We start from the raw sequence: 23,715 nt of genomic DNA, 5'->3' as shown, positions 1-23,715 counted from the left end.
TGAGGTCAGGAGACTGAGATGACCACTCCAGAACCTTCACTTTATTCTGCTGTAGCCAATGACAGGTCAACTTGGCCTTGTGTTTTGGATCATCGTCATGTTGGAATGCCCAAGTACATCCCATGAGCAGCTTCCTGGCTGATGAATACAAATGTTCCTCCAGTATTTTTTGAGAACATACTGCATTCATCTTGCCAACAATTTTGACCACATTTCCTGTGCCTGTATAGCTCACACATCCCCAAAACATCAGCGATCCACCTTCGTGTTTCACAGTAGGCATGGTGTACCTTTCATCATAGGCCTTGTTGACTCCTCTCCAAATGTAGTGTTTATGGTTGTGGCCAAAAAGCATCACTCCAAATGACTTTGTGTCAGAAGGTTTGAGGCTTGTCTCTGTGCTGTTTGGCATATTGTAAGCGGGATACTTTGTGACATTTGCATCATAATGGCTTTTTTCTGGCGACTGGATGATGCAGCCTCCTTATTGTGCATCTTGAAACATCCACACCACATGTTTTCAGAGAGTCTTGTGTTTCACCTGAAGTTATTTGTGGCTTTTTCTTTGCATCCCAAACAACTTTCCTGGCAGTTGTTTCTGAAATACTAGTTGTTCTACCTAAACGTGGTTTGGTTTCAATAGGACCCCTAATTTTCCACTTCTTGATTAAAGTTTGAACACTGCTGATTGGCATTCTCAAATCCTTGGATATCTTTTTACATCCCTTTCCTGTTTTATACAGTTCAACTACCTTTTCCCGCAGATCCTTTGACAATTATTTTTCTTTCTCCATGACTCAGAATCCAGAAAAATCAGTGCAGCACTGGATGAAAGATGCAAGGGTCTGTCAGGAGTTTAGAAAGTCATTGACCTTTTATACAAACACACTAATTACAAGAAAACAGATCTCAGGTGAGGATTGTTACCTTCAATTGCCATTCAAACCCCTTTGTGTCAACTTTTGTGCATGTTATCAAGTCAAAATCACCACCAGGGTATGTAAACTTTTGATCAGGGTCATCTGGGTAGTTTCTGTTGCCATTATGATTTAAAAAGAGTAAAAATGCAGTTGATTGATAATAAATGGCTTCAGCCAAACACTAACCATGAGTGAAAGAAAATGTTTGTGTTATCCATCATATTCTCTGAAAAACGGCCAAGAAATCATAAAGTCTGCCAGGGTATGTAAACCTATAAGCACAGTAGACCTCATGTGTAGTCATGGTTAGATATTTTTATCAAACTTTCTTCTTCTACTCACCGTATTTCTTAGTGAGAACTTCCTCCAGACTGCTGTGGTCCACATGACAGGAGTAAGTGTCTGCTTCCTGGGTTGGCACTTCCACACTGACTCTGATCTGATAGGTGCCATCAGGATGGGGGAGAGTTGGACTCATTTCATCTGAAGGAAGATGGTCCTTCCCATTCCTCATCCACTTCACATCCACAGGTCGGGGGTGAAATCCGTACACCAGGCACTGAAGTCTTGTTATTCCATCTTGCTGAGCACGACCCCACACCTTCACCTCTGGACGCACTGAGGGAGATAAAAAAAATAAAAATAATAATCTATAAAAACACTGATGGTATACATATAAAGAAAAAATGGTTGGGACTTTGCATGAGGCCATGACTATACAGTACACAGGTCTCCATCCCTATTATTTGATAAGGAGGGGAAGGGGAAAAAAAGAGGGCAATGGGACTTTGTATGAAACACCCCACTAGGGTAGATAGTAATAATTAATTCAATATTGATTGATTCAAACACAATAGAGTAAAGTGCAATAAAAAGCATTAATGGTAAATCAATATATATGATACAGAATGGAGGTAATCATGAGTAATACATGACATAGTAAAAATTCATAGCATAGTAACATTGTTGCACATGATTAGTAATAAACCTGCAGTAAACGCAAATTTGTGTATAAACATAATATGTAAAAAAAAAAATTGGATTGATGATTCAAATAAGTCAAACCCATGGTAGACACATGATTACTGTGGCATAGCATCAAATAATAAAATCTTGACGCGTTTCGTGGATTGTTTCCACTCATCAGGAGCAGCTATACATTGGGGGTACCTAAAATTAATTATAAATTCATAATCAATGGTAATTGATTATAACAGGAAGAGAGGGAACAAACAACTATGGTCCTAGCACTCTTACCTATGGGTAGAAGGTTATAAAGGTAGATCATGACCACTAATGCTTTTTATTGCACTTTACTCTATTGTATTAGTAATAAATAATTTATTCATTATTGATTGATTCAATCTACCCTACTGATGGTATACAGTTACAGAGCACCTGGAAAGTGCCTCACTTTTTCCACATTTTGTTATGTTACAGCCTTATTCGAAAATGGATTAAATACATTTTTTTCCTCAAAAGATTCTACAAACAATTCCCCATAATGACAACGTGAAAGAAGTTTGTTTGAAATCTTTGCAAATCAATAAAAAAAAAAAAAAAATCACATGTACATAAGTATTCACAGCTTTTGCCGTGACACTCAAAGTTGATCTCAGGTGTTTCTCATCCGGTTTCCACTGATCATCCTCGAGATGTTTCTACAACTTGATTGGAATCCACCTGTGGTAAATTCAGTTGATTGGACATGATTTGGAAAGGCACACAACTGTCTATATAAGGTCCCACAGTTAACAGTGCATGTCAGAGCACAAACCAAACCATGAAGTCCAATGAATTGTCTGTAGACCACCGAGACCGGATTGTATCAAGGCACAGATCTGGGGAAGGGTACAGAAAAATGTCTGCAGCATTCAGGGTCCCAATGAGCACAGTGGCCTCCATCATCCCTAAATGGAAGAAGTTTGAAACCACCAGGACTCTTCCTAGAGCGGGCTGCCCGGTCAAACTGAGTGATCAGGGGAGAAGGGCCTTAGTCAGGGAGGTGACCAAGAACCCGATGGCCATTCTGACAGATCTCCAGCGTTTCTCTTTGGAGAGAGGAGAACCTTCCAGAAGAACAACCAACTCTGCAGCACTCCACCAATCAGGCCTGTATGGTAGAGTAGCCAGATGGAAGGCACTCCTCAGTAAAAGGCACATGACAGCCTGCCAAAAGGCACCTGAAGGACTCTCAGACCATGAGAAACAATTTCTCTGGTCTGATGAAACAAAGAATAAACTCATTGGCCTGAATGGCAAGTGCCATGTCTGGAGGAAACCAGGCACCACTCATCCCCTGGCCAATACCATCCCTACAGTGAAGCATGGTGGTGGCAGCATCATTCTGTGGGGATGTTTTCCAGCAGCAGGAACTGGGAGACTTCTCAGGATTGAGGGAATGATGAATGCAGCAATGTATGAGGCATTCTTGATGAATACCTGCTCCAGAGCACTCTGGACCTCAGACTGGGGCGAAGGTTCATCTTACAACAGGACAGCGACCCTAAGTACACAGCCAAAATAACAAAGGAATGGCTTCGGGAAACTTCTGTGAATGTCCAGCCAAAGCCCAGACTTGAACCCGATTGAACATTTCTGGAGATCTGAAAAAAGGCTGTGTACCAAATGCTCCTCATCCAACCTGATGGTGCTTGAGAGGTCCTGCAAAGAATGTGAGAAAATTCCAAAAAATAGGTGTGCCAATCTTGTAGCATCATATTCAGAAAGACTTGAGGCTGTAATTGGTGCCAAAGGTGCTTCAGTATTGAGCAAAGGCTGTGAATACTTATGTACTGGTCATTTTTTTTTACATTTGCAAAGATTTCAAACTTCTCTCACAATGTCATTATGGGGAATGGTTTGAAGAATTTTAGGGAAAATAATGAATTGAATCCATTTTGGAATAAGTCTGTAACATAAAATGGGGAAAAAGTGAAGCGCTGTGAATACTTTCCGGATGCCCTGTATAAGAGGATCGTACACATACAGAGACAACTGTACAATCATTTGTCAGGATCATTAACCACTTCAATACAGGGCTCTTTCCCCCCTTCCTGCCCAGTCCAATTTTCAGCGCAATCACATTTTTTATGACAATTGCGCGGTCATGCAACGCTGTACCCAAACAACATTTTTATAATTTTTACCCCCAAATAGAGCTTTTTATTGGTGGTGTTTGATCACCACTGGGATTATTTTTTGCACTACAAATAAAAAAGACCCAATCTTTTTTTTTTTAAAGGGGAAGTTCTTTGTTTCTGTTACAAAAATTTGTAAATAAGTAATTTTTCACCTTCACTGATGAGGCACTGATGAAGCCGTACTGATTGGCACCGATGAGGTGGCACTGGTGATGAGGCACTAATATACAGCACTGATGGGCACTGATCAGGAGGCACAGGCAAGCTTCACTGATGGGCACTGATTAACATCCCCGGTGGGCTCACCTGGTGGTCATGGGTGGACATCCTCGGGGGGCTGCACTGACAATCAATCAGCGCATATCCCCATCAGGAGAGCAGACGATTGGGTTCTCCTCTAATCGTCCTTGTCAGTGTGAGTAGAAGAAAAGCCAATACACGGCTTTTTCTGTTTACACTGATCAGCCGTGATTGGACACAGCTGATCACGTGGGAAAGAGCCTACATCATAGGCTCTTTACCACAATCAAAGATGCGGTGTGTCACACTGGACACACTACAGATCGCTGTGCGGTGAGCCCCCGCAGGCGTGTGATTGCGGCTTATCCTGCAGGAGGTCATATGAGGCCCAGTCAGGATAACAGAACCACTTTCTGGCTGTTATTTTGTTATATGGCGGGTGGGAGGTGGTTAGGAAAGCTGACATTTTATGCCTCCAGAGTGAAAGGTTTTGCAATTCGGCAGATCAAGGTTACTCCAAAGATCTTATTCTGGAAGCCGGACTCCAGTAACACTATACACACAGGTGATACATTATCCTTATAGGGGAAAGATTTTATCTGCTAAAGAATTTGCCTCTCTCTCCATCAATCCCTGAGATTTACACGACCCCCTGCCTGGAAGATAAGGGACCTGATATTTCTCGGCTTTAGTGATACCTGTATATCATTTAGAGGGCTCATTCCCATCCCCAGCCTTAGACTGGAAAGTGAAAGGAGAGGCAGCAAACTGATGAGCTTCATCTCTATCACTCTGCTCTCTCCTTCTATCTGCATGCTATTTGTTAACACATAAGCATTACAGCTCAGCTTGTCAAGAGGCTGATACCAAGTCAAATTAAGGTACTTGCACTGTTTGAATTAAAAAATAATAAGTTAGATTGTAATTATGAATACAGAGCTGCATTGATCCGTGTCTAGGGTTCCGCTTTAGTAAAAACATATATTTCTCATACAGGACAAAAGCAACAGGTTCACTAAGCCACTTGCCAACCAGGCACTTTTACCCCCTTCCTGCCCAGGCCAATTTTCAGCATTCAGTGCTGTCACAATTTGAATGACAATTGCCTGGTCATGCAACACTGTACCCAAATGAATTTTTTTTTATCATTTTATTCACACAAATAGGAGCTTTCATTTGGTGGTATTTAATCACTGCTGGGTTTTTTTTATTTTTTACAAAAAAAAAAAAAAGTTTAAAAAATAAAATAAATGAAAGAAAAAAAATAGGATTTTTTTGTACTCACCGTAAAATCCTTTTCTCCGTAATTCACTGATTGACACAGCTCCACTCTTATCCATTGGGTTGTTACGCCACCTTTAGAAGAAGACTAGGCATAATATGTTATGAAAAACACAGAACTTTGAGTTCCGCCCAAGGGGCGGTCCTTTAGGTAACAACCCCCCAGCCTTCCATGCAGCCTCAGTACGTCAACAAGCAGTATAACAAAGAAAAATAGGAGGGGCGGGTCCTGTGTCAGTCAGTGAATTACAGAGAGAAGGATTTTATGGTGAGTACAAAAAATCCTAATTTCTCTTATATTCACCGACTGACACAGCTCCTCTCTTAGCCATTGGGATGTCCCCAAGCAGTGCCAAAACAAGGGGTGGGAAAACAGCATAAAAACTTCATCCACCATGACAAGTGGGAACTAATATAAACTTTACCCACAAAATCGACAGTGTGTGGAAAAACCACCACAAACACCGGGTTCTCCTCAACAGAGAGACACCACCCTCAAACCGCACCAAAACTGTGGTTTACTTGAAAGGTACTGCGTTTTTATAAAAAAAAAAAGGAAAAAAGGAAAAAAACTGTATATGCAATTGCAACTATACAGCCACCTGCAAAACTTTGCGGCCAAATCAGGCATCAGCCGATGCACTGACATCTACCTTGTAGAATTTTGTGAAGGTGTGAACAGACGACCAGGTCACCACTTCACACACTTGAGCGACAGACACTTGATGTCGGAAGGCCCAAGACATTCCGATTGCCCTCGTGGAGTGGTCCGTGACCGGAAAGGGGGGCACCTGCCCCTTCAAGGCGTAGGCTTGTACTACAATCTGTCTGATTCACCTGGAAATGGTTGCCGACGAGACGCCATGCCTTTCTTTGGACCAGCCACCGAAAAAAAAAAGAAAGTCTGACTTCCAGAAGGGAGCCGTGGCAGACAAATACACCCTCAGAGCCCGAACCACGTCCAGGGAATGGAGGGCCACCTCCTTAGGATGCGTCGGCTTAGGACACAGAGATGGTAACACAATGTCTTCATTGATGTGAAACGCCGAAATCACCTTCGGCAAAAAAGAAGGTTGCGGACGCAACACCGCCTTATCCTGTGGATAACCAGATAGGGCGACTTGCAGGACAAGGCTGCCAGTTCTGAAACCCTCCTGGCCGATGTGATGGCCACTATAAAGACCACTTTCTGGGAAAGAGTCAACAGAAGGATCTCTCTGCTATTTTCAAATGGCGGTTTTTGCAGCGCCGACAACACCAGATTCAGATCCCACGGGGGTAACAGTGGACACACCGGAGGAACGACATGACGGACCCCTTGGACAAAAGTGCTCACTAGAGAGTGAGACGCCAGGGGTCGCTGAAAAAAAGACAGCCGAAGCTGAAATTTGTCCTTTAATGGAGTGTAAGGATTAAGGTATATGTTGAAACAAAATGGTTGACCGTATGTCTTACTAAATACATGTATTTTTCTATCCTTCTCTGTAAAATAAGGACTCGTCATCTATTGTCACGTACTCATCAAGAAGAGGCCGCATCAGCCCTAAAAAGCAGTCTACGCCCAGAAGATTGTCTTATCAGCTGATAACACCCGGAGAATTGTCTTTTCTTTGAAAATGTTGTTTTTTTACATTTGCTGATGTTTGCCCTTTTCTGTCTATAAAAGATGTAATAAAGAAGCCTCAGAGCCAGAGTCAGTCAGAGAAAGTCAGAGTTAACGACGGACTTCTGAGCAGAAATACTGAATACCTCTGTGTCTCTTTGCTTGGATAAGAACTCTAACTAACAATTGGGAAACGGTAACATAACCTGACAAATAGGTGACTTGTTGAGGTCACACCTAACATTTCTGGCGCCGCGAATAGGGACTCGCTGAAGAAACTACAAGAGGCGAACGAACATAAGGACGGAACAAAAAGGCTGGGCACATCAAGAACCACAGACAAATCCTGCGCAGGTAAGAAAAGCTTTATTTTCTTATAAACTCTGTGCTTCTTAGATTTGTGCCCACCTGATCTGTCTGAATTGTTCTTCAGGTAAACACCAACCTCTGTAGTAAGCGGGTCTTGAACTTAATATTTTGGCTTATGTTACCGTTGTTTCTTGTCTGTCTACTTGTCATCTGTCTGTTGTGAATGAGATAAGCCCTGTTTGTATGGTGTGAATTGAAACATATATCATCCCAATGGGTAACGGAATGCGCCCTTAACTCGTAAGAGTACTTTGGGGGTCCGACACTTAAGTTTGATATACGCTTTTTGATTCATGAGCCTAAAAACGGGTTGAAAGTATAAGTCCTGACTGCCTCAATAAAGCAGGAATAAGAAACGAATGCTGAGAGATTCCATGGTAATGGGAAGGAAATAAGGTCTCCACAAAGCCCGGAGACCTAGTCATATGTGTTTGGCCACCAAAAGGGAATGCTTGTATATGTTGTAGCTGTCAGTCTGGTCATAATATTTGTCAGTTGGCTAGCATATAAGGTAATTCGATTTCAGAAATCTCATATAGGAGAGGGTTTTTAGTATTTTGGCACCCTAGGAGGAGAAGGCAACGAGACACTTAGTAAGTGATCCAAACGCCACCTAGGCAGGACTGTCAAAATGGGCCAGACACAGGGTAAACCCCAGGAGGAATCTCAGAAATGTTATGCTGTTAAAGACATAATTACAATGTTGTATGGGAAGGATAAGGCACAGGGCACGAATAGGATTCTCAAGAAATTGGGGATGGATGGAGAAAATGGATTAAGTGTAGAAGGTTGGGAAGAAATAAAGAAAGACAGACAGGGAGAGATATTGCAGAACAGATGGGTATCACAAATACAATGTTTAATTAAGGTTTCCAACAGGGCTGAAGAGGAGGGATGGGAGTATTGTCAGGAAAAGGGTGGATGGGATATGAAGGTCCGACACAAAAGTCTTCCTTCTGCTCCCGGCGATAGGGTAAATACGGGAGATACTCCACCTCCTTATAACACCACCACACCAGGTAATGAAAGACCAAAACTTTATCCTTCCTTAAGAGGAAGAGGGTGGGTATGCCGAGTATGCGGTATCCAGAACCCAGACTGGGCACAGGAATGTGTGCATTGCGGCGCTCAAAGACCAGAGCCCGTAGCTCCAGTCCATAGTCGGACTAGGGTAATACAAGTAAATAATCCAAATGCGGGTCAAGCAGGACAGCCACCTACAGTGACCCGACAAGTCGTTCTGAGGACATGGACACCTTGGTCGGCTGACACTCTTATGGCATTAATACAGAATGCTCCTGATCCCGTAGCAAAACCTGCCGCATTCTGTAGATTCGTGACACAATTACTAGACACACATGAAGCAACTTGGCAAGATGGGGAAGATATATGTAGACATAAAATGACACTAACAATGTTTAATCAATTCATGACTAAACTTACCCCACTTAGACCACAAGGGGATCCAGCGGCAGATCCGCCAGGAGTACACCCCCGTCATATAGACTCTAGACCCCTGTTTATTGCTCAGTTACGAGAATTTTGCCAAGGGAAACAGCAGGAAAGGGGTTCGACAGCGCCCATAAAACAGGCCCCAGGTCAGACTGTTACAGAATTTTACCTCAACATGGAAAGCATGATGGCTGACGAAGGTCTAGATTTAGCCTTACCCGTCACCATTAGGGCTTTCAATCGACAGTTTATGGAAGGACTAGTACCCCAAATAGGTGACAAACTGAAGGCATGTACTCCCGAATGGAGAGCCATACGGGACAGAGGAACATTGTTGCAGAAAGCACAAGGCATAGAGGCTGATCTAGCAGAAACTAAACCCAGAAGGACACCGGGAGTTAACACTGTTGCCCGGGTCAATGAAGGAGGGAATTCCTCCCGTAAACCTCTTACCTGTTATTACTGCAACAAGGTGGGACATATAAAAAGAGACTGTAGGAAAAGGATAAAAGACGAACAGGAAGGAAACACGGACAGAGACACGAGGGACTACAGACAGAGGCGTACCAATGATAGGGACGATCCGACCGCATGACTTGCCCCAGTCCTAGCTGAATCAGAGAACAAAATGCTCCACATGTTGATGAAGGTGGAAGGTAAACATATTCCTTGTATGGTTGACACAGGAGCGTCACGCAGTCTGTTGTCTGATTCAGTAGTCCCTCCACACATGACATCCCGTGACACCATACCCATAAGTGGTTATGACGGTCTTTTGTCCGATGCCCCACTGACTAAACCTTAAAAAGTAAAAATAGGGGGAATGGCAACCGCCTGACACTTGTGTATTGTTGCAATATGTAGATGACCTATTGTTATGTTGTCCGGATAACGATACTTGTTTAAAAGCCACTCTCTCATTGTTACAATTCCTGGCTGAAAAAGGGTGCAAGGTGAATAGAACTAAGTTACAGGTATGTCAGAAAAAGGTTGTCTTTTTGGGCCACTGTATATCCCAGGGTACTCGACACCTCACTGAAGACCGAGTCCAGGCCATAAGACAAATGAATATCCCACGCAACTTTAAGCAACTTCGTATGTTTCTGGGAATGGTATCATATTGTAGACAATGGATACCACATGCCAGTTCTCTGATGCAGCCATTATATGATTGCTTGAAAATAGTACCCTATGTACTCACAGAAGCAGGTCATGAATCTTTTAGCACCTTAAAAAGGTTACTAATTTCGGCACCTGCGATCGGGATCCCTGATTATACCAAAACATTTCATTTGTACATTGCTGAAATCACGGGACACGCAACAGGGGTGTTGACACAACAACACATCAAACAAAGGCCGGTAGCATACTTCTCGGCGGCTCTCGATCCTGTCTCTAGAGGATCACCGTCCTGTGTACGAGCAGTGGCAGCAGTGTCAATTATCATTGACAAATCCTCAGAAATTGTCTTAGACAATCCTGTAGTGGTACATACCACACATGACATACACGCCATCTTGTCACAGGTCCAGCCAAAACTCATATCAATGGCAAGGCAGCTGCGTCTACAATGCACTTTGCTCCTACCCCCCAATGTTACCTTTCAGCGATGCACTTCTTTTAACTTAGCACAGCTTTTACCATTACAGACAGATTTGACAGGGGGGAGTAATGATGATAATGGTGTAGATACAGCACAAGATACTCAGGATTCTGACACACTTTCGTTTCAAGACATAACATCTGATGAACACGATTGTTTTCAACTTATGGAACAAGAAACCACGGGGTTCCCACATGTCACAGACATACCCATTGCAAATGCAGAACACACACTGTACATAGATGGTAGTAGATTTGCCGATGACAAAGGTAAATATCACACAGGTTATGCTGTGGTAACGGACACACAGGTAATTGAGGCAAAGTCACTACCAGCACACATGTCGGCACAAGAAGCGGAACTAACCGCTCTAGAGAAAGCCCTAGAACACTTGGAGGGACAAGAAGGGAACATTTACACTGATTCCGCATACGCCTACGGTGTGACACATGATTATGGCCACATATGGAAAGCTAGAGGTTACCTTACAGCAGCAGGCACACCTGTTAAACATGGTGAAGGAATCAAAAGAGTCCTGAACAATCTTCAAAAGGTTATAAGAGTAGCCATCATGAAGATAGCGGCACACACGAGCGCAAAAACAACTGAGGCAAAAGGAAACGCATTTGCAGATTTAACTGCAAAGAAGGCAGCTCTAGGGGAAGTAAGCCCTGAGACCTTAGCCACGGTACAGGTGAGTATGCCCGAAACCACATGGCAGCAGCTAATCGAACTACAGGAACAAGCAGGGGCTATTGAGAAGGACCGTTGGGTTAAGGAGGGAGCTGCACCAGGCCTTGACAATGTATGGAGAGAAGGAGACAAAATATGTCTACCCGCTTCTCTATACCCCGCAATGGCAGCGGCTGTCCACTTACCCACTCATGTCAGCTCCAATTCTATGTATAGGATTGTAAGCCAAGGATGGCTAGCCCCTGGATTCAGTAGTACTGCAAGGAACTACTGTGCTGCATGCCAAATCTGTCTGATTAATAACCCAGGACAGAGAGTGAAAACCCCACGTAAACATCAGGTTCGGGCCCAATATCCCTTTCAGAGACTGCAGATTGACTACATACAAATGCCTAAGAGCGGCCCCTTTGAATTTGTTCTCGTGTGCATCTGCCTATTTTCAGGCTGGCCCGAAAGTTATCCTGTGAAATCAGCTACGGCAAAAGCCACCGCCAAGAAACTGATTACTGAGCTGATACCTAGGTTTGGTCTCCCAGAAACAATAGAATCAGATAGGGGGACACATTTCACGGGAGAAATAATGCAAAATGTGATGGCAATGTTAGGGGTTCAACAAAGTTTTCATACTCCTTACCACCCACAGAGTTCAGGATCAGTAGAAAGAGTAAATGGTACAATCAAGCTGAAAATACAAAAAGCTATGCAGGAGTTGAACAAACCATGGCCTGAGTGCCTACCCTTAGCTTTGTTCTCTATTAGGTACACCCCAACAGGAAAAACAGGGTTATCCCCATATGAAATACTGTTTGGAAGTGCACCTAGATTAGGTTTATATTTTCCTCAAAGTATGCAATTACAATGTGATAGGTTAACTACGTATGTAATACAGTTGCAACAACGTCTGACTAAAATCCACAAGAGTGTGTATTCTTCTCTTCCAGACCCTAATTCTGTCACAGGTACACACGATCTACAACCAGGTGACTATGTGTATGTAAAGAAACATACCAGAAAGACACTGGAACCAAGGTTTGAAGGTCCTTTCCAGGTGCTATTGATTACAGCAACCTCAGTGAAATTGGAAGGGAAACCTACCTGGATCCACGCTTCTCATTGTAAAAAGGAGCCAGTTGGCAAAAGACAACATGTATCTTTTTATTGTTTCAGTAATTCTGGCTAATAGTTTGGTTACCTCACAGAATAAAATACACAAGGATGAAGGATTTTCTAAAAAAATGTTATTACTGAAGTTTAAATATGCTTATGCCCAGAAGTCAGGATATGAGAAATGTTGGATTTGTAGCAAATTACACCCCAGCACAGCAAGTATACCACTGATGGCAGTTCCTATAAACTATACTGACCTTGCTAACAGTAGCATTAACATAATTAGAACAAATACCAGCGAGACAGTAATGTTTAAGTCAAATGGTCTCGCCTTTTCCCCTGATTGGTGTTTCAACTTAGGGAACACAACGGGAGGAAATGGAGAATGCCAAGACAGCAAGTTTAATTTGTCCATTGTCGTATTAAATGGAAGCTTCTACCCCAGTAATTCCAGCACACACCAGACATTATCTGACTTCCTCACTAACATTGTGGATAATAATGTTAGGTGGTTAGTATCCAACTTATCCCTCTATGGATACACCTCTCGTTATAGAAATGATATCAGTTCAAGATCAGTAGCACTGGGAAATAATATATATATCTGTTGTGAGGATAAATGTTATACTTGGATACCTAGAAGAGCTCAGGGATGGTGCTACCTCGCAAGTTTAGTACCAGTAATGGGAGTAGTAGGTGATGAACGAGGTGATCACCTATTAGAAGCTAGCATGCATCCTAGATATCCCCTCAGGTATCGTAGTAAAAGAGAAATATTCCTGAAGAAGGACATGGCATGGGCTTGGTTCCCGTCCTGGACAGGATGGGGTATAGACTTAATGAAAAGACTAAATAACTATACAGGAATTATTAATGATGTTTTGGAGAAAAACTCTGATGACATTACTAAGTTAAATCTGGAGACCAGAGCCATCAGACAACAATTAGAATTACATGAATTAGCAATTGAAAGTATGAGTGCAGCACTGACAGGACTCTGTGAAACTACTGAGGACTATGAGTGCTGTACTTGGATACATAACACCAGCATTGAGGTACCTGATTATTATGACATCATTGCACAACACCGTACGGAAGTAAAGAATTTACAAGAGAAGGCCCGAAATATTGGTCGCGACTGGGATCCGTTTGGTGGAACTTTTAGTTTCTCAGGGTTATTCTCTTGGGTTAAGAAGGCAGCAATGACGATTATAGTGGTGCTCTTATTCGTATTTTTCTTTTATGCATGCTTTAAACTGCTCATGTGCTTTTGCAAGAAAGCCAAGGTAAATGATGCGGAAAAGATGGAACTTTTGTGAAGATACCGTATATACTCGAGTATAAGCCGAGATTTTCAGCCTCTTTTTTGAGGCTGAAAGTGCCCCCCTCGGCTTATACTCGAGTCATCGCTGTCTGCCCGCTCGATCAGCGTGTCGAGCAGACAGACAGCGGCCATTCTATGATTCAAAAGCCGCGCCTCCGGCTCCGCCTTCGCCTGTGATAGGCGGAACACTGAATTTCCCAGCAGCCTGTGTTCCGCCTATCACGGGCGTCGTCTCATCCTCGTACTACGGACGAGGATGATACGACGTCCGTGATAGGCGGAACACAGGCTGCTGGGAAATTCAGTGTTCCGCCTATCACAGGCGAAGGAGGAGGCGCGGCTTTTGAATTTTACAATGGCCGCCGACGAAGAGGGCACGGGACGGAGGCAAGGCAAGGCACGGCACGGGACGGGACGGGACGGGACGGGACGAAGGCTCGGGACAAAGGCTCGGGACACAGGTAGGCTGGACACACACACACACACACACACACACACACACACACACACACACACACACACACACACACACACACACGGATGGAGACACACACACACGGATGGATGGATGGATGGAGACACACACACACACACAGGGATGGATGGATACACACACACACAGGGATGGATGGATGGAGACACACACACACAGGGATGGATGGATGGATGGATGGAGACACACACACACAGGGATGGATGGATGGATGGATGGAGACACACACACACAGGGATGGATGGATGGATGGACACACACACACACAGGGATGGATGGACACACAGGGATGGACGGACACACACACAGGGATGGACAGGCATGTCTCACCCTCGGCTTATACACGAGTCAATAAGTTTGCCAGTTTTTTTGGGGGTAAATTGGGGGCCTCGGCTTATATTCGGGTCGGCCTATACTCGAGTATATACGGTAGGTAGATTTAGATCCTTGACATCACCCATCTGTCAGAAAAGCCACTCTTCCTGAATTTTAGATGTTGGTACTGTCCAGGGGGATGGGTGTATACCCCTCTGACAACTCGCGGTCAGGGAGAGTACTCTGGATATAGGCTGACTAGAACTTGTTCAGGTGGACCCAGGGCAAGAGGGAGGGGTGATGTCAAAGGGGGAAATGTAAGGATTAAGGTATATGTTGAAACAAAATGGTTGACCGTATGTCTTACTAAATACATGTATTTTTCTATCCTTCTCTGTAAAATAAGGACTCGTCATCTATTGTCACGTACTCATCAAGAAGAGGCCGCATCAGCCCTAAAAAGCAGTCTACGCCCAGAAGATTGTCTTATCAGCTGATAACACCCGGAGAATTGTCTTTTCTTTGAAAATGTTGTTTTTTTACATTTGCTGATGTTTGCCCTTTTCTGTCTATAAAAGATGTAATAAAGAAGCCTCAGAGCCAGAGTCAGTCAGAGAAAGTCAGAGTTAACAACGGACTTCTGAGCAGAAATACTGAATACCTCTGTGTCTCTTTGCTTGGATAAGAACTCTAACTAACAATTGGGAAACGGTAACATAACCTGACAAATAGGTGACTTGTTGAGGTCACACCTAACAGGAGTTCAAAGCCAATTTCTGGTCTACTCCTTGCTGAAGAAACAGCAGGATCCTGGATATAGAAAAAGAGCGTGGATGCCACCCTTTCTCCTCACACCTGGAGCTGTAGACCTTCCAGGTACAATAATATATCTTCCGAGAAGAAGATTTCCGTGCTCTCAGCATAGTTGGGATTACTGAGTCCGAAAGACCCTGGTTCCTCAACACCTGGCTCTCAATAGCCATGCCATTAAAACCAGCGATGGTAAAGCAGGATGGAGAATCGGACCTTGAGACAGAAGGTCTTCTCTTAACGGCAGTCGCCAGGGGGCGTCTGCCACCAGGCGCACCAGGTCTGCGTACCAAGGATGCTGGGGCCAATCTGGGGCAATCAGAATGACTGGAATTTCCACGGCCTCCACTCTGCGGAGCAGATGTGGCAACAGCTTCAGCGGAGGAAAGGCATAGAACAGCTGGTACTGATCCCACGGAGCCACCAACGCATCTGACACATTTGCCCACGGATCTCTTGTCCTGGACACGAATCTCTGCACCTTCCGATTGAGACGGGAGGCCAGAAGATCCACGTCAGGTGTGCCCCAATGCAGGCACAGTAGCCTGAACACCTCTGGATGCAACGCCCATTCTCCTGGGTCTAGCATCTGTCGACTTAGATAGTCCACCTGCCAGTTCTCCACTCCCAGAATGTAAATGACCGACAGGGCCGGTACACGTTGCTCTGCCCACCGAAGTATGTGAGCGACCTCCTGTTCGGCGGCTGAGCTTCTTGTTTCTCCTTGGTGATTGATGTATGCCACAGCCATGGTGTTGTCTGACTGGATCCTGATCGAACACCCTCAAAGTATTATCGACCATGTGGAGAGGCATAGCCTGATCGCTCTCAGTTCGAGTAGATTGATCGGCAACTTGGATTCCTCCGCCGACCAGAGGCCCTGGGTCGACTGAACGTTGTGATCACCGTCCATTACAGAGGTAGGAACAACTTCCCGGACTGAAGTACCCGGGACATCAGCCACCAGATCAGGGAATCCCTGACTACCTATCTCACCTGAATATGTCGATCCAGGGACAACGGAGGTTTGTCCCATTTTATCAAAATCTCCTTCTCTCCGACTCTGGTGTGGAACTGGGCATATGGTACTGCCTCGAAGGAGGCCACCATGAGTCCCAGGACTCGGATGCAGAAGAGTAGCAACAACCAATTGCGGTTCATCAGCAGATTTACTGCGGCTCTGAGAGTCTGCAGCTTGTCTGAAGGGAGAAACACTCTCGCTTCCATGGAGTCCAGCAGCAAGCCTAGATACTCCAAATGCTGAGTCGGTATGATCACCGACTTTTTTAGGTTCAACTGCCACCCAAATTCCTGCAGGGTCTGCATGGTGATCGACACATCCTCTTCTAAACTCTGAGGCGCAAGATGCTCTCAGGAGGAGATCGTCTAGGTATCCCACGATCATGATCCCGCGTTTTGCCGTAGCAACGCCAACACAGAAGCCAATACCTTGGTGAAGACTTGGGGGGCTGATGCCAAACCAACAGGGAGAGCCACAAACTGGTAGTGGGCTTCCCCGACTACAAATTGCAGAAACTTCTGATGTCGGAGCCATATGGGTATGTGCAGGTACGCATCCTGGATGTCTAAGGACACCAGGGAGTCCCCTTGATGGAGTGCAGCGACTACTGAGTGAACTGATTCCATTCTGAACCTCTGTACTTTCATAAAGTAATTAAGGGCTTTTAGATCCAAGATTGGACGTATCCCTTCCTTCTTGGGGAATACAAACAGGTTTGAGAAGAACCCCTGGAAACGTTCCGATTCCAGATTAGGTACTATCACCCTACGACTCAGCGGGTCCCTTACCGCCCCCAACAGGGCCTTCCGGCGAGCCGGTAGTACGGGTATGCTGGAGGGGGAAGAATCTGTTTTGCGGCCAACAGAGGAACTCTATCTTGTAGCCGGAGGAAATCAGATCGCAGACCCATTAGTCGGACAGCTGAGAGTGGGGGCAAACCATGCGGTAGCACTTTTGCTCGCAGGCTTGTTAGGCTTGCCGTTCCAGGGACGCTTTGGTCCTTCAGTGGTCATCCTGGGGAAGTTTGGTCGAAGCTCCGGGCGGACTAAAAAGACATTTGTGAGTGGAAAATGAGGGCTCTTGCCTACAGCGTGGCTCCTTAGCCTTCCTGGCCTGTGGGAGTAGAGTACTCTTACCACCTGTGGCATTTTTAATAATGTCATCCAAATAGGCTCCAAAGAGTTGGTCGCCAAGGAAGGGAAGATCTGTCAGGGCTTTTTTGAATGCCTGGTCAGCAGACCAGCATTTTAACCAAATCAGGCGGCTCAGCACCACTGCTGACACTGAAGCCCTGGATAACAGCGGAAGAGTATCCAGGGCGTACTTAAGGCCTTGCACCAGTTGGTCTGCTAGTTCCACACAGACAGGAGAAGCCTGTTATTCTCCCAGTTCGTGGTGCAACAGTTTGCCAACTCAGTTAGTGTCTGCGACACAAGTGCGGATGCCAGTACTGGTCGCATGGTTGACCCCACAACCGTAAACAAGGAACGAGCCACTGCCTCGGCCTTCCTGTCCGTGTGGTCCTTAAATGCAGGAGACCCCTCTACCGGGATTGTGGTTACTTTGTTTAACCTGGATACCGGGGGTCCACGACCAGAGGAGCCAACCATTTTTTGAGAAGGCTCTCCTCAAAGGGGTAACGCACCACCATGTATTTGGGGACTGAAAAGGTCTGTTGCAGTCGACCCCATTCCTTGTAAATGAACTTATCAAAATAAGTCAGATACGTGAACACCTTAGGTGAACAGGTTGGCTTACGGGACCCAAAAGGGACCGCTACATCAGCAGAAGGATCTGCTGGCTCCTGAATCTTCAGGGTATCACGCAAAGCTGTGATAAGTGCTCCAACAAGCGCTTTGTCGTGCCCGGACCCGGACTCATCCTCACTGTCTGAACGGTCCTGGTCAGCGTCACCTGAAACGACAGAGCAGGGGTCACCAGCCTCAGCAGGGCCCAAGTCTGCGTCAGAGCTCTCCCCAGAGGACGGGGGGGGCAGGGGGCACTTTTTAGCACCTTTGCGCCTACGCACCGCCTCCATCTTGGCAACAAACGAATTGAGGACCGCCGACAAAGCGTCCAGGGGCACTATAGAATCTGCAAGCAAACCGGTTGCAATTGCCTGGATTTCGGGGGAAGAAACACCAGTTTCTGAAGCCATGCTGACCCTACCCTGTCTGCCACCTGATGGGGACAGTGATGGTCCCACCCTCCTAACTGCTGTTGGCTGAGGGGCTCTTTCCCGCAGGACTCACCACCCTGACTGGTTCTGTGCTGTCCAGCTAGTAGTGCCTGCATTCCTTGTCAGCTCCCAGGTGCATAGGAGATCACACTGTGTCATCCAGAGCTGCAGCTTATGGCACAGAAACCGATCTACAACGTGTTCAGGCTCAAAGAAAATGGCCGCCGAGCGTCCAGTATAAGGACATAAAACACAGGGACAATGGCCCGCTGGACTACAGGAAAGCATGCTGCTCCTAGAGACTGGCCAAAAAATGTGCTCAGGCTTCAAGAAAATGGCCACTGAGCGTCCAGTATAAAGGACAAAAACACAGGAAAAATGTCCACCAAGCTACAGGAGAGCATGCTGCTCCTTGCCCTCACCTAAGATGGCTGCTGAACACTGAAATACCATGAGGGACAGTGACAAAGAATGGCGGCGAGCAGCGCTGCAGGGATCAAAGACACAGCCTCATCAGACACCCCCAGGAAGAGAAAAAACACACATCAAGGCACAGCCAGCCAGCCAGCGCACCCCCCCCCAGGTGAGAGCCCCCCTGGAGAGCCCCTGCACATGACACACTACCGCTCAGCAGCCACATGCAGGAAGGTGAGGGACCCCCGAATCGACCTCCCAGGGAATGCCCAGCTGCTCAGCCTCACCGAGGCAGGGAGAGCTGTACTTACCAGTCCTGCAGAGCTGGGAGACATTCCATCACAGACTCCCTCTCCGATCAGTATGGGGTGGCTGCTGGCCACGGCACAGTGTGACGCAGACATCAGTAGCCAGGTCATGTGTGCCCCGGAGCATTAAAGCTCACCAACCACCTCTGGAGCTGAGGTACGTCATGGCAGACCCAGCGTGTAGTCTGCACACGCTTGCTGGCCAGGCTGGGGAGACTACAAGGATAAGGATATCCAGCCTGCCACCCAGCCGGCTGTTGATAGCAGATCACAGGATCTTTAGTCTTGCGCAAAAAGCAATGCTTCTGCAGAAAAAAATTCGAACCGATGGGCCCGCAGGGTTCCTAGTCCCTTCTCCTTCACTAGGCAAAATAAAACTGAGGCTGCATGGCAGGCTGGGGGGTTGTTACCTAAGGGACCGCCCCTTGGGCGGAACTTAAAGTTCTGTGTTTTTCATAACATGTTATGCCTAGTCTTCTCCTAAAGGTGGCGTAACAACCCAATGGCTAAGCGAGGAGCTGTGTCAGTCGGTGAATATATAATTGAAAAGTAATTTTTCTCCTTCACTGATGTGCGCTTATGAACAGCACTGGTGGGCACTGATAGGTGGCAGGGATAAGTGGCACTGAAAGACAGCAGTGACTGACATCACTAATGGGCACTGATGGGCTTTACTGATGATCAGTGCCCCGATTACATGCCTGGGCGTCCCCTGCAAGGAGATGCCGCTGACCGGCTCTCCTCATCACACACTCTGTTGCGTGAGATGACAGACGATCACTGGTACTACTGTATGATTGGACACAGCTGATCACATGGTTAAAGCGCCACTTGATTGGCTCTTTACTGAGATCGGGTTTGCGGCATGCCCTAGCAACATGGTGCAAGCCCACTGGCCGGGCTCCATCATATAATGTCCACCCAGAATGAGAGCTGCACCGCTTCTCCGTCATTTGACAGTGGGCGGGCGGCAAGCTGTTAAAGCCCAACTCCAAAAAACTGCAGAGGTGATCAAATACCACCAAAAGAAAGTTCTATTTGTGGGGAAAAAAGGATGTCAATTTTGTTTGGGTACAGTATCGCACAACTGCGCATTTGTCAGTTAACCACTTAAGCCCCGGACCATTTTCCTGGCCAAAGACCAGAGCACTTTTTGCGATTCGGCACTGCGTAGTTTTAACTGACAATTGCGCGGTCGTGCAACGTGGCTCCCAAACAAAATTAGCTTCTTTTTTTACCCCACATATAGAGCTTTCTTTTGGTGGTATTTGATCACCTCTGCGGAATTTATTTTTTGTGCTATAAACAAAATAAAAGCATCGATTCTGAAAAAAAAAAAATATTTTTTTTTTGCCTTTTGCTATAGTAAATATCCCCCAAAATTATATAAAAAAAACATATAATATAAGACATTGCCACCGTTATTGGATACTAATTATTTGATTGCACTTTATTGGAAATTGATTATTTATTGTTTTGTTAATATTTGTTTACACATAATTTTTTCTTATTTTTATTTTCATTACCGTATATACTCGAGTATAAGCCGAGATTTTCAGCCTCTTTTTTGAGGCTGAAAGTGCCCCCCTCGGCTTATACTCGAGTCATCGCCGTCTGACTGCTCGATCAGCGTATCGAGCAGACAGACGGCGGACATACTACAATTCGAAAGCCGCGCCTCCGCCTCCGCCTCCGCCTGTGATAGGCGGAACACTGAATTTCCCAGCAGCCTGTGTTCCGCCTATCACGGACATCGTCTCATCCTCGTCCGTAGTACGAGGATGAGACGATGTCCGTGATAGGCGGAACACAGGCTGCTGGGAAATTCAGTGTTCCGCCTATCACAGGCGAAGGAGGAGGCGCGGCTTTTGAATTTTAGAATGGCCGCCGAGGCGCCGACGAAGAGCGGCGATCCTGGCACGGGACGGGACGGAGGCAAGGCAAGGCACGGCACGGGACGGGACGGAGGCAAGGCACGACACGGGACGGAGGCAAGGAGGCAAGGCACGGCACGGGACGGAGGCAAGGAGGCAAGGCACGGCACGGGACGGAGGCAAGGAGGCAAGGCACGGGACGGAGGCTCGGGACACAGGTAGGCTGGACACACACACACACACACACAGGGATGGATGGATGGACACACACACACACAGGGATGGATGGATGGATGGATGGAGACACACACACACACGGATGGATGGATGGATGGAGACACACACACACAGGGATGGATGGATGGATGGAGACACACACACACACAGGGATGGATGGATGGATGGACACACACACACACAGGGATGGATGGATGGATGGACACACACACACACAGGGATGGATGGATGGATGGATGGACACACACACACACAGGGATGGACGGACACACAGGGATGGACGGACACACAGGGACGGACGGACACACACACAGGGATGGACAGGCATGTCTCACCCTCGGCTTATACACGAGTCAATAAGTTTGCCAGTTTTTTTGGGGGTAAATTGGGGGCCTCGGCTTATATTCGGGTCGGCCTATACTCGAGTATATACGGTATGTGTATATTTTTTATTCCTTTCTCTTCACTTGATGCACTTTATGGATTGAATCATAATCTTGGATCCTTATCACAAATATTTTAGTTTGGCTATCTTTATGGACACTGGATGCACTTTACTGTTTATTGTCACTTGATGCACTTTAGTCTAAAACGATCCAACCGTCATATTGTATGTGATTGGATACTACTTAGATGGCACTTATTCACTGTTTGGAACTACTAGTTTAATCAGTCACATGCAGCTATTTCATAACTATTCGTGTATTATATATTATCTATATCTATATTTATAATTTTATTTATATTGTTTGTATGGAGCGCAACACCATTCAACACACATACAGCATATATATTTAGGGGAGGGTTTGAGACCCTGTCATTGTTTTGCTGCAACCATAACTCCTTTCTTTATTTGTTTAAACATTGTGGTGCGAGGATAATTTATAGCTATTGCTCCTAACATTTAGGTGTGTTTTGGCTGCGTTTGGCATTTTTCTGTCAATAAACTCCTCTCCTGAATGTGAATTTAGTCTTTGTGTGATGCTCCTAAACGTGAGTTTTCCAAATGCTTGACAACCCAGAAGAAAACACACGATTTGCCGAACGTCTCTGAAACACGCTGCAATGCACGTCACGTTACCATAAGTTTGCACCTGCATGTTTCCAAATGTGTGGCAACCCACAAGAAAATGTATGCCTTGCCCTACGTTTCAAAAAACTTGGAGTATGCGTCATGCTTTCTTTACCATTTAGGCTACATTCTCATCTCTGCGTTTCCAAACTTGTCACAACCCGACACAGAAAACACGTGGCAATGCGCTTGTGTTACCAATTGTTTGCATCTGCCCAATTTTCCAGTGCATGGCAACCAGCAAGAAAACGCACGCTTTGCTGCACATTTTAAAAACATGCGGCAACGCGTGTTGCGCTTACTTTACTATTCGTACACACGTGCATTTCCAAACACATGGCAACTTGCAAGAAAATGCACACTTTGCTGTGCATTTTTAAAATGGATGGCAAGGTACGACACCTTTGCCGTACCACCTAGGCTGTATTCTCATCTGCGAAAACCCACAGCAACCTGCACAGAAGTTGCGTGCTTTGCCTTGAGTTTTGAAAACGCAAAGCAACGGGCATTATGCTTGCGATACCATTTGATCGCATCTGCACATTTATAAATGCATGACAACTCGCAAGTAAAACGCATGCTTTGGCATTCGTTTCAAAAACACGTGGCAACCAGGACAGAAAACATGCACTTTGCCTTACATTTTAAAAACATGTGGCAATGCGTGTCACAATTGCGTTACCATTAATTTGCTTCTGTCTGTTTATAATCGCATTGCAACCCGCATGGCAATGTGAGTCACACTTGCAGTACAATTTAGGCTGTGTTCTCATTTGCACATTTCAAAACACGTGACAACCCGCACAGAAAACACGTAGCAATGCGCTTATGTTATTATTAGTTTGCATCTGCGTGTTTCAAAGCGCACAGCAACCAGCAAGAAAACGCATCCTTTGCAGTGCGCTTCACATGCGTTGCACTTGTGATACAATTTGTTTGCATCTGCGTGTTTATGAGTGTATAGCAACAAGAACATACATGCTTTGCCGTGCATTTTTTTTGAAAACGTGTGGTAATGTGTGTCATGCTTGTGTTACCATTGAGGCTAAACTTGTATCTGCACAGCAACCAGCACAGAAGATGTGCGCTCTGCACTGTCTGCAACACGTTTCGGAAAGATGCATTGCACTTGCCCCACCATTATGGTGACACAAGCATGATGTGCGTTTGCAGGGCATTCCTGGAATGTGCGGCAAATCATTCGGTTTCTGTGCGGGTCGCCACACATTCGGAAACACACAGATGTAAATACAGCCT

General features: G+C 45.6%; 1 protein-coding gene across 2 annotated transcripts in view; it reads right to left on the bottom strand.

Moving 5' to 3' along the window:
* The window catches only part of LOC143984130 (class I histocompatibility antigen, F10 alpha chain-like), a 174,296-nt gene that overhangs the window by 24,520 nt on the left and 126,061 nt on the right, over window positions 1–23,715 (bottom strand). For both annotated transcript variants that reach the window (XM_077484443.1, XM_077484449.1), the window contains exon 4: window positions 1,263–1,538. In XM_077484443.1, coding sequence (XP_077340569.1) covers window positions 1,263–1,538 — 276 coding nt within the window. The remainder of the gene's footprint in view (window positions 1–1,262; window positions 1,539–23,715) is intronic.

The sequence above is a fragment of the Lithobates pipiens genome, unplaced genomic scaffold, assembly GCF_037356315.1.
Source record: "Lithobates pipiens isolate NorthernLeopardFrog02 unplaced genomic scaffold, aLitPip1_a1.2 Scaffold_1, whole genome shotgun sequence".
In the NCBI taxonomy this organism is placed as follows: Eukaryota; Metazoa; Chordata; class Amphibia; order Anura; family Ranidae; genus Lithobates; species Lithobates pipiens.
Note: the sequence above shows the minus strand (reverse complement) of the source record. Positions and strands in the feature narration are given on the sequence as shown.